Source organism: Sinocyclocheilus grahami, unplaced genomic scaffold (genome assembly GCF_001515645.1).
Source record: "Sinocyclocheilus grahami isolate Dianchi unplaced genomic scaffold, SAMN03320097.WGS_v1.1 scaffold43.1, whole genome shotgun sequence".
NCBI classification, from domain to species: domain Eukaryota; kingdom Metazoa; phylum Chordata; class Actinopteri; order Cypriniformes; family Cyprinidae; genus Sinocyclocheilus; species Sinocyclocheilus grahami.
Genome location: NW_015505222.1, coordinates 647,914 through 660,156, shown reverse-complemented (window position 1 = coordinate 660,156; position 12,243 = coordinate 647,914). Strand labels below are relative to the sequence as shown.

The following is a 12,243-nucleotide window of genomic DNA, read 5'->3' as shown; positions in this document are numbered from 1 at the left end:
TCCACTGGCGAGCAAGTGATGTAATTTCTCCAAATCTGATGAAGAAACAAACTCATCCTAATCTTGGATGGCCTGACGGTACATTACTTAAACTTAACTTAAAGTTAATGAAAATGAGAAATGTATTTTATTTAACACATCCCCCCCCATTTTCAGTTTAAATTACGATAAAATACCTGTTATGGAGAAACAGGATTATATCAGGGTTGGGTTTCGTTCATGGAGTAACTGTTTTACACACAAGCATGAAGAGCATCAGTCTGAACTGAAGTTGTTTAATGTCATTCATCGGGCTGAGGGCTGCTGGGAAGCAGGTGTGTGGTCGTGTGGTGTCTGTGGCAGCAGCAGTATGACGCCGTGTTGGGTGGAGAAGCGCAGGATGGCATCTTTAACTAGTCAAACACATCAGTAAAGGGGTTAAACCGCTCAAACACTGATAACGACTGCTTGTGGTTTAATACATGATGTCTGATCTCACTGCCCACCTTCACTGGATCTGACCGTCTTTATCTCCCGCAGGAGGTTAAAAGGATGCTGTTCCTGCAGACGAGAGGACGCTTTCTGATTCCTCAGTGCTTCAGCGGGGTACAGACGCTTCATCACCTTCAGACAACAAAACCTGTCAACGGGAACATGCCGTTATTATGCCTAAACCTGTATATCTGCTATAGAACAAAAAACTTTTTTACACAATCAGTGTTGTTTTATTCCCAATTTGAATGTAAGTCAGTCAGTCTGTGTGTGAAATCACAAGATCTCATCACTTTTTCCAGCAGAAGATGAGAACTGGAAACACATCCATCATAGCTGGATAGAAGAGAGTTCGGTCCACCTTCCCAGAGGCAAAGCGCTGCAGTATGCCGTCTTTCTGAGCCTCACTGCAATTGATCTGAGTACAGTACGTACACACATATGCACACACACACACACACACACACAAACACACACGCACGCACAATAGATGCTAATGAATGCTCTTAGAGTGATTCAGATTAAAGATATTGATTGATCCATGTTTTAAAAGTTTTACAACTTTTTACAAATGCATTTTTTAAATCAAAAGGTGAAATGACCTGAGATTAAATGCTATAAAAGTATGGTTAGTTCATGCTATTTAACATTAACAAATGAGATCTTATTGTAAAGTATTGCCAAGAAATAAATAGTACTTTTGACATATTTGATTAAAATATTCCAATCATATCATAATATAAAAAAAATTATTTAAAAAAGACATAATATTTGCTGCATCTGCACTGGCGATGTCAGTATAAAATCCAATCTTACTGTCATATCAGCCAGAAAAACATGGCAAAACAAAAATTATGATCTGAGTACAGTACGTACACACATATACACACACACACACACACAAACACACACGCACGCACAATAGATGCTAATGAATGCTCTTAGAGTGATTCAGATTAAAGATATTGATTGATCCATGTTTTAAAAGTTTTACAACTTTTTACAAATGCATTTTTTAAATCAAAAGGTGAAATGACCTGAGATTAAATGCTATAAAAGTATGGTTAGTTCATGCTATTTAACATTAACAAATGAGATCTTATTGTAAAGTATTGCCAAGAAATAAATAGTACTTTTGACATATTTGATTAAAATATTCCAATCATATCATAATATAAAAAAAATAATTAAAAAAAGACATAATATTTGCTGCATCTGCACTGGCGATGTCAGTATAAAATCCAATCTTACTGTCATATCAGCCAGAAAAACATGGCAAAACAAAAATTACTTTATAACAAAGGCTTTTCAAACTGGGGTCCAGGGGGAAAATACTAATAAGAAATATATATAAAAAACATTAAAGTAACTAAATATACAATTAGATTAAAAATAAATAAATACAAATACAACTAATAATACAGTATTATAGCGAGTAGGAAAAAATGCAGTTATGTAACTAAATATTTCCCAAATAATATTTGAGACATATTTATAATCATTTAAAAAAACATTTTTTGTTTATTATTATTATAAAAGATTGAAAACACTTGCCTTTAACAACATTCATAATCAGTTATTGTTTCTACTCTTTCCTGCTTATTAAGGCAATTCAACCAATTCAAGTACATAAAACTATAATTTTCTTTGATTCAGGTGTTTCTGGGTAATGCGTGTTCCCTTTACCAATTTTCTTTTGATATACAATTAGTTAGTAAGTACTATCTAGCAGCTCATTTGTGCTGGTTCATATAGGACAGACATTATTATAGATATATGTGTACCATGAGCTTTGAAGAGAGATTTGAGTGGAGAAATATGTTGATGATCAGCTCAGCTTTCTGGTGAAGCATGGCATAATCATTCTCACTATACATGCCCTCTGATGCCATTATATCACCGGCGTCTGCCAAATGCCTGAACCTAGAAACAAAGAACAGATCAATACACTCTCTCGATCACAGACGCTGCTTTTAGAGACACTAAACACAAAGAGAAGAGGGGCTTTGTCCTGCTGTTGAATGGCGAGTATAGGACAGTCCCTGACCTCTCACACTCCATGTAGAAGGAAAGGTCATTGACCAAGAAGTCTGCTATAACCGTTTTGTTGATAACGCTTCGCATCTTGGGTTTAAACTTCTCTCCGTCGCTGCTGATATCGGAGGACTGCTGGGCTTTGGAGCGAACAGCGCAAGCTGGAGAAAACAACAAGAGGCTTTCTGCAGGTTTGATGAAGGTCAATTTAAGACAAGTAAAGAAAATGTAAGGAATATATTGAATGGAACACAATACGTCAATATGGTCTCTAAATGTAAGTTTGAAAATATATCTTCAATACTTCATTAATTCTCTTTCTGTCCCATTTGATCACACTGCGAAAAAAGTTATTCTTTTGTATTTGTCTCGTTTCCTAGTCAAAATGTCTAAAGATTCTTAAATCAAGATCCATTTACTTGAGAAGCAAAATCACAAAGATAAGAAGTTTTGTTTTATGAGAAACTGATCAAACAAAAAGTTTATGGTTAAAACAAAAACAAATATCTGCCAATGAGCTCTGAAAAAAATCTACTTAATTCCCCACTGACAGATATTTGTTCTTGTTTACAAGACTTCATATCTTCAGTTTGCATTTTCAATAAATGTACGCTGAGTTAAGGACGTTTAGATACTTGCATTGGAAAACACGCCACAAATGACTGAGCAAGATATTCATGTTTTTGCAGTGCATGAAACATTTAATGCCATGAATTTAAGACTCTCTGCTCTGATTTTCTTCATGTGTAAAAACGTGAATGAATACTTTTTAAGACCAGCAGAAACCCTGAAATGGGTTTTGGTTGACCTGCTGACCTCTGCCGTGAACAGATGAACCGCAGAGGGACTTACGCTGTGAGAAGTGCTTGTAATCGTGTATCAGATAGTCTTCAAACTCAGTCCTGAAGTCGCGGTCCTCTAGGGCAGACAGAAACTTCGTCACACTGCGGATGAAGCTGCTGAAAGCCGTCCACGCGTTTGTTTTCTGAAGAAGTCCACAAAAGAAACGAGCTCAACGCTTGCTGAAAATCATCTGAAAAGTGTAGGTTTTTGAATTTATTGAAATGTTTTACCAGTTTGTACAGCAGCAGCGGACCTCTCAGATTCGATTCAGATGAAACGGGGGAACAAGAATAAAATGTTTCCTGATATTGTTTGAACCTGTTTGAGACCAAAAGGAACTTTTTTGTGCTGTATGTGACCACTGTAAAACACTGAAAACACTTTCATATCTCTAATATCACCTAGACAGCACAAAGGGCAAATTAATTTGTACAGCGCTTCTCAAAACACAAAAAGCAGCTTTACAGATAATCATGATGTTGTGGTTATAATATCTTAATGTCTTTATGATATAAATAGTCACATTTAACAGATCAGAGCTGGGCGATAATACAGCTTACATTTAGCAATGCTTCAAGCAATCAAGCACATGAGATCAATTTACAAAAGCAAATAAATGTTCTGCTTCTTTTCCAGAAGAAAAACCCAGTAATATCACATGTGTCTCCTGGAGACCACAGATTGCAGTGTGAATTCAAACCAGTGTTATTTGCATACTTATATTTATATACGTATACAGCATGCATATATTTTTTTTAATAATATTCAGTAATAGAATACTTTCAATAAGCTTTTATTTTTACATGCAATTTAAAAAAACGTTTTTGTCATTATGTAATGTGCTTTTGTCATTTTAAAATATAGCTTTAATTATTTTTGTATTTTAGGTTTCGTTTTATTAATTTTAAGTACTTCAAAAAAAATTTTTTTAGTTAGTTGCAAAGGTTTTTTCACTAATATTTAGATTTTATTTGATATCAGCTTCATTTCAATTACCAAAAGCAATTTTTAAGAAGTTTAGTTTTATAACACAGATTCAAAAATTCCTCATCAAATTATTTGAGCTGCTATCCACATTCATTTCATTGCTCTATACTTGTATTTCCTCTAATATATCTGATGCAATATCTGAGACAAAGGTGATTGTTAAATAAATCATAACTGAGAATTCTACGCTCCCAGAAAAAAGTGCAAAGCTGTGACAGGGCCAGTGCCCTTTCAAAAGGTACTAATATGTACACTTTCGATACTAATATGTACATTTACAAAGATGTACCTTTTGTACTTTAGGGTACTGATACAGTGACAGATCTGTACCATTTTTTTCTTCTGAAATAGCAACTTCTGAGCAATAACATTTTCCCATAAGTTTATATAACAATACCATGTGGCCTCCAGTGACTTGGCAACCAGATGCTGAATAGTGAAGATGACCTCTGGAGGAACCGTGTCCATCTGCGGGACACTGCTGATTAAGTCAGCGCTGCACTGCAGGTACTCCACTGCAGGGGGAGACAGCGAACCATAGTGTTACTTCTTTCGTTTTTTGGAGCATGCAAAACCATTGTTAATGTTTAAAGAACAGCATCATTTTACCACCCTCATGTCATTTCAAGCCTGTGTTATTTCCTTGCTTTTCTCCATGCAATGCACTTTGTCAGTACTGTCAGTTTGAATCTCTGCTTACATACTGTAGGCCAAACATCTTTCCAGTAAGATGATGTGAGGGGGAGTAAATGATGACAGGTGGTGCTATTCCTTTGACATTGAATTGAATTGAATTGAAATAGCACCACAATATCAATTAATGAAAGCAGTACCGGAATCTTGTCGCCGAAAGAATTTGTCTACAATGGCGCGGATTTTGGCCTTCTGTCGTTTGGGTTCGACGGTGCGCAGAGATTCTGCTTCCTGTATGAAGAGCAGCGCTCCGTCCGCATTGTGCTCCTGCAGGAACTGTCTGAAATGACCAATGTGCTGAGATGATGTGAGGACCTCTTCAAATGACCTGGAATTCAGCAGAAAAACAAAAACAGACAACTTGGTCTCAGTTTCAGAAATAATTTACTTTGAGATGACTAGTATGCTTTTAGAAATGTGCTTCCCACAAATATAGCTTAGACACATATTTCCAAACCAGATCCTCTGCTAAGTTTAAAAGAATAGTTCACCCCAAAATGAAAATGAACACACTCTCATGCCATCCAAGATGTAGATGAGTTTGTTTGTTCATCAGATTTGGAGAAATGTAGCATTCCATCACTTGCTCAGCAATGGATGCTCTGCAGTGAATGGGTGCCGTCAGAATGAGAGTCCAAACAGCTGATAAAAACATCACAATAATCCACACCACTCCAGTCCACCAGTTAGCATGTTGAAAAGTGAAAAGCTGTGTGTTTGTAAAAATACTCATCATTAATTAAGACTTGCTTCTGTCTAAAATATTAGTGCATATTCCACAATAGTGCTTTCTCCAGTGAAAAGGTCATCTGGTCTGAATCAGGAGAGAACTCTGCTCAGATCAAGCACTGTTTACAAGACAAAACCGTTCGAAACAAATATGTGGTTGGATTTTAATGTGAGAGACAGGAGGTGGACTTTGTCACTGGAGAAAGCATTATTATGGATTATGGTCTCATATTTAAGCCAGAAGTGATGGTTTGAAGGTAAAATCATCTTAATGATGGGACTTTTTCTTAGCGGATCCATAGTGAGTAATGCTAAATTCCTATAAATCTGTTCCCATGAAGAAACAAACTCATCTACATCTTGGATGGCTTGAGAGGGTGAGTACATTTGAAGCAAATTTTCATATTTGGGTGAACTGTTCCTTTAATGTCAGGTAATGGAAACATGGGTGCACCTGGGTTTTGTAGATGGCTTTTCAAAAATAATGCTGTCCTTTTTGAGAGTTTTCATCCGGAGATTGTTAGAACACTTTGCTTTAGATTCGGGCACATCTGGAAGTGAAGCATACAGTAAAGTAGGTTTGTATACAGTCTGCTAAAACGAACACACACACAGTTTAAACATAAAAGTTGTCTCAAACGTTTTGACAATGAAAATTTCACATATGCAGTACCTTGAGCGAGGGGTGTTGTAATATCACTCTCTGTTGTGATCGACGGCTCCTCAGACGCATCTGCCCAATACAAGCCAGAGAAAGTGGTTATTGTGAGAGGTCTTGAAAGAGGCCAGTGTACTGTGTGTTCTCACCTGTGTTGTACTTGTGCAGCAGCGATCCTCCTCTCTGCAGGTCTTGCAGGGCCACTAAAGCCCAGCTGTCCTGAGACAGAGCGTCGGGGTCGAGACGACTGCAGCATCCTCCACACAACACTAACGCCTCCGTCTGAGTGAAGTGAGCTTCTGTTTCTGTCTCGAAACCACAGAACAGCAGCTCTTCTTCAATCTTCTCACTGCGAGAGCACTGAAGGACATGGGAAAAGGTTCTTGGAAACTGCAGTGAAAGCATCCACTGGTTCGAGGCATTAGTTTAGGTCACTCACCAGGTGAGACACTAGAGCTTTATCCTCTGCATCTAAAAATGAGTCATAAACATCTTGTAGTTCCTGTAAAATAGAACATATGCCAGATCTTATCACTTAACAAATACACCAACATTCAAATGTTTGCTTTTTTGTTATGCTTGTGAAAGAAGCATAAGGCTGCATTTATTTAATCAAGAATGCAGTAAAATTCTGAAATATTTTTAGAATTTAAAATAGCTTTTTTCTGTGTGAATATATGTTGAAATGTAATTTATTTCTGTGATCAAAGCTGAACTTTCAGCATCATTCATTACTCCAGTCTTCAGTGTCACATGATCCTTCAGAAATCATTCTAATATGCTGATTTGCTGCTCAAGAATCATTTCTGATTATTATCAATGTTGAAAACAATTCGGTGCTACCGAATATTTTTGTGGAAACTGTGATACATTTTTTTTCAGGATTCTTTGATGAATGGAAAGTTCAAAAGAACATTAGAAATCTTTTGTAACATTATAAATATATTGTAATTTTTAATCAATTTAATGTGTTCTTGCTGAATAAGAAGTTTTCATTTCTTTCAAAGCAGAATCTTACAGAAATTATGTTTCTGGACAATGGACAATTCATTTTATAAGAAGATCAGAGAATGCAAGAATTATGTAAAAAAAAAAAAACATTTGAATGCATTGTAAAATGCTTTGGATTAAAATCATTAGCCAAATATAAATGTGAAGTCTTATGGGAGTATCTCTATATGACAGGTGAGAGATTATTAACAAAATGGAAAATAATTTCAGAAGTTACAATCTGATCCATTCTGATGAATACTTATTAACTCAAACACTGTATAGAATAATGCACACTGAAGTTGAATCATACACAATAAGACCAAGGACATGTTTTAAGAAAGTACATTTTGATTTCATGATGAACTAATTTAAGTGACATTTACCTTGCATATTTCATATTTAGCCCTGTAAATCCATGGGACAGCCGCACTGCTGGGTAAAAGAGAACGCAGATGGTGGCTGGTGTTTGAATCCAGTCGTTCACAGCACGGCATGTTCTCTTTCAGGTACTTCTCTATTATCCGCTGGGCCGCGGTCTGTCTCTGTGCGCAGGCTGGATCTTCTCCTTGTGCTTTCAGAACCAGCTGGAGGAAAAAGTCCAGATCCTCCAAGAGATCCAGCATCTGCTGCTTTTCCACCAGGTCTTGGGCTCTCAGATAAGACCTAAAAGGACCTGCAGCCAGAGCCTCGGCAGACAGGGCCGGCTGCAGATAGCAGTGGACATCTGATGGTGGAGTATGAACGTTCACACGGCAGGGGATCTGACATGCCGGGGTTTGGGCGCATGTGTGATGGACAATAGCTTGGACAGAGGTTTCTGTATTACTTTGAGGAGGATGTGCTATGTTTGAACACTTTAGATCCTCCTGGCCGGCTGGAGGAAGCCACAAGCAGATGCTGTTGGACTGTGAACGGACTGTGTTCGGCTTACATGAACTCCACAGGAGCCGTTTGCTGCGTTTACTGCAGTAGGATTTAGCAGGGCTCAGCGTGGGATTCGTCTTGCACCGGACACAATCACGTGAGGAGGGAGATGGAGCAGGAGGAGAGGAAAAAGATGTGTATTTCTCTACAATGGGCTGACATTCAGGCACACGCCACAGCCAGGATTTACAGCAGTGTAGGAACTGAGGAAGCCAATACGACTGCAGCCGGCACAGAGCTTTCTTTCTCATCTCTGCCAAAACACGCTTCTGAGCACTAAGTGGGTGTTCCTTGGCCAGAAGCTCAGTCATGTCCTCTAAAAAAAAAAAATACAATATGATAAAATATTCAGTAATTAGTACGGACGAAATTAAAAGACAAAAAAAAAATCATTATACCGTTCAAAAGATTGGAGTAAGTAAGAATTATTTTAAAGAAATTAAAAAGTTTTTTCCCAGCAAAGACACATTAAGTTGATCAAGAGTGACAGTAAAGACATGTATAATATTATAAAGATGTCTATTTCAAATACATGCTATTATTTTGAACTTTTTGTTCATCGGAGAATCCTGATTTTTTTTTTATCAGGGTTTCCACAAAAATATTCAGTAGCACAACTGTTTTCAACATTGATAATAATCAGAAATGTTTCTTGCGCAGCAAACAGGGTTATTATCACAAATTAAAAATATTACAACTATTTTTGTTAATTGAAATAAAGCTGAAATAAAATAAAATATAAATACGGAAAAAATGAATGAATTAAACTAAATGAAAATTTAAAATTCCAACTGAAATACATTTCATTTGAAGCACTAAAATCACTAACTGGAAATAAACTGAAATAAAAATACATTAAACCTAAATTGTAATATTTAAAAAGATTTGTATTTAAAACAAAAACTGACAAGGCACATAAAATGTTACTAAAAATAAACTAAAATCAAAATTAAAACTACAAATATAAAATAACAGCTAATTCATAATATTAATTAAAGTTATAATAGTATATAAATAATACTATCATAAAAAATCTGGCACCAAATCAGCATATTAGATTGATTTCTAAAGGACCACTGAAGACTGGAGTAATGATGCTGAAAATTCAGCTTTGATCACAGAAATAAATGACATTTTACAATATATTCACATAGAAAGAAATAAGTAATAATTTTCAATTAATATTTGTTTAAACTAAAATCAAAATTAAAACTACAAATATAAAATAACAGCTAATTCATAATATTAATTAAAGTTATAATAGTATATAAATAATACTATCATAAAAAATCTGGCACCAAATCAGCATATTAGATTGATTTCTAAAGGACCACTGAAGACTGGAGTAATGATGCTGAAAATTCAGCTTTGATCACAGAAATAAATGACATTTTACAATATATTCACATAAAAAGAAATAAGTAATAATTTTCAATTAATATTTGTTTTGTATTTTTGATCTAATAAATGCAGCCTTGGTGAGCAGAACAGACTCTTCTTTCAAAAACATGAACAAATCCTTCCGACCCCAAACTTAATCATAATATTAATTAAAGTTATAATAGTATATAAATAATACTATCATAAAAAATCTGGCACCAAATCAGCATATTAGATTGATTTCTAAAGGACCACTGAAGACTGGAGTAATGATGCTGAAAATTCAGCTTTGATCACAGAAATAAATGACATTTTACAATATATTCACATAGAAAGAAATAAGTAATAATTTTCAATTAATATTTGTTTTGTATTTTTGATCAAATAAATGCAGCCTTGGTGAGCAGAACAGACTCTTCTTTCAAAAACATGAACAAATCCTTCCGACCCCAAACTTATGGTAGTGTAATCCTACAAACAGTAGAACAGAAATAGTGTGGTATTTAAGAGAAGAGGAGAGAAACACATGCACTGCCTTACCTGCGTGTATATGGCAGACAGACAGGATGGCAGAGCCTTCGCTCAGGTGAGAGAGTCTGATCGCTTTCTGAAGTGCTTGACGATTCAAAGTCTGAAACGCATCTTCATTTATTTCTTCTTTCATACTCAACATCATGGACACTCTCACACAGAACAGAAGAAGCTCCTCCTCTGCTCGAAAACACATTACACATGTAGCATAAGCACTGGCAAAATTTTGTTTTCATTCATTTATTTTCAGTTGGGACAGTATAGAGGGCAGAAAGCAAAGGTATTGGCTCTACTAGTTTTCATTTTATATGTAAATCTGATGTAAAACCTTGAGTCTTGTAAAACTAAACTGGTTTGGATGCTGAATGAATTTAAAAGGAACTCAGTGTAAATCAGTGCAGTCTCACACCAGCAGTGGTCTTGAGAAACGAACGAAATCTCTGGATTCCCCTCACGCTGCCGAGACACTTCCTTAACAGCCACTGGTCTGCCAGAGTCCATTTCAAATCCTCTGAAAAAAAAGCATCATTAAAAAATAAAGAAAAACTAATAATATATATTAAAGGAATAACTCACCCAAAATGAAATTTTCCTGAAAACTGAATCACCGTTAGGCCATCCAATCTTGTTTCTTCATGGGATCAGATTTGGAGAAATGTAGCATTGCGTCACTTGCTCAGCAATGGATGCTCTGCAGTGAATGGGTGCCGTCAGAATGAGAGTCCAAACAGCTGATAAAAACATCGCAAGTAATCCACACCACTCCAGTCCACCAGTTAACATCTTGAGCAGTGAAAAGCAGCATGTTTGTAAGAAACAAATCCATCATTAAGAAGTTTTTAACTTCAAACTGTTGCTTCTGGCTAAATTATGAGTCCATAATATTGCTCTTTCCACTGAAGAAGTCATCTGGTCTGATTTAGGAGAGAAATATCACAGATCAAGAACCGTTTACAATCAAAAACAGCTCTAAAAGAATATGTGGGTGAATTTTAATGTGAGAGACAACATGCAGGCAATAGACTTTTCCAATGGAGGAAGCGTTATTATGTGTTATGAACTTGTTTTATTGGCCAGGAATGATGGTTTAAAGTTAAAACATCTTAATGATGGATTTGTTTCTTACAAACATGCTGCTTTTCACTTCTCAGGATGTTAACTGGTGGACTGGAGTGCTGTGGATGTTTTTATCAGCTGTTTGGACTCTCATTCTGACGGCACCCATTCACTGCAGAGCATCCATTGCTGAGACACTGATGCAATGCTACATTTCTCCAAATCTGATGAAGAAACAAACTCACCTACATCTTGTAGATAGCCTGAGGGTGAGGACATTTCCAGCTAATTTTCATGTTTGGGTGAACTCTTCCTTTAGTGCGACCCACACCAGACAACTTTCATCATGCAAGCATAGCATTACCTGTGGATTTACGGGATACAAAGTCAAGGATCTCTGCGCAGAGAATGAAATTGTGATAGAGCTCCGTTTGTTTGAAGCAAACCATCCGATGTGTGTCTAACCATTTCAGAAATGCTCCAGTGTTCACCTGACAGTAAATATGTTTACAGATATGAGATGTTTTGGCTAGCAGCTGTGGTGGTCTGGTTGATATTCTCATAAATAACATCCTACCTGAGCAAAGGGCACATTCGGCCACATTAACCACTTGTTTTCTTTGAGCATGTAGAGAGGGGTTTGCCCAAACACCTAAAAGCAGGACAAACACGTGTGATCATTTCAGGATTTCAGCAGCACTTTAAAGATACGGAAATGAGGAGCATTATCTTACTGGAAGACTTAGAAATGTATTGAAGAAATCCACAAAAACTTCATCGTTCAGGAGAATCTTGAGCTCCATGTTGTTGTTTTTCTCTGCAAATATGTGTTGATTATGTTAATCGACAACTTTGGCACCCTTGCAATGTATTTGAGGTGTGCTAGTTGGGTTTAATAGATGTTAATAGGTGTTTTTTGGTTTGTTCATGTTTACAGATATGAG

General features: G+C 36.3%; 1 protein-coding gene across 1 annotated transcript; it reads right to left on the bottom strand.

Annotated features, from left to right (window-relative positions):
- Window positions 1-263: 263 nt before the first annotated feature.
- Window positions 264-12,111, bottom strand: LOC107582361 (regulator of G protein signaling like 1). The gene is made up of 19 exons (XM_016268157.1): window positions 12,034-12,111; window positions 11,877-11,951; window positions 11,664-11,790; window positions 10,653-10,754; window positions 10,253-10,423; window positions 7,792-8,648; window positions 6,855-6,917; window positions 6,565-6,775; window positions 6,431-6,490; window positions 6,212-6,308; window positions 5,169-5,356; window positions 4,733-4,850; window positions 3,579-3,666; window positions 3,358-3,490; window positions 2,519-2,666; window positions 2,256-2,394; window positions 765-889; window positions 486-619; window positions 264-392 (listed from the first exon to the last, which is right to left on the bottom strand). The coding sequence occupies exons 1-19, from the start codon at window positions 12,100-12,102 to the stop codon at window positions 286-288; spliced, it is 3,012 nt and encodes a 1,003-aa protein (XP_016123643.1). The 5' UTR covers window positions 12,103-12,111; the 3' UTR covers window positions 264-285.
- Between the last annotated feature and the right edge of the window lie 132 nt (window positions 12,112-12,243).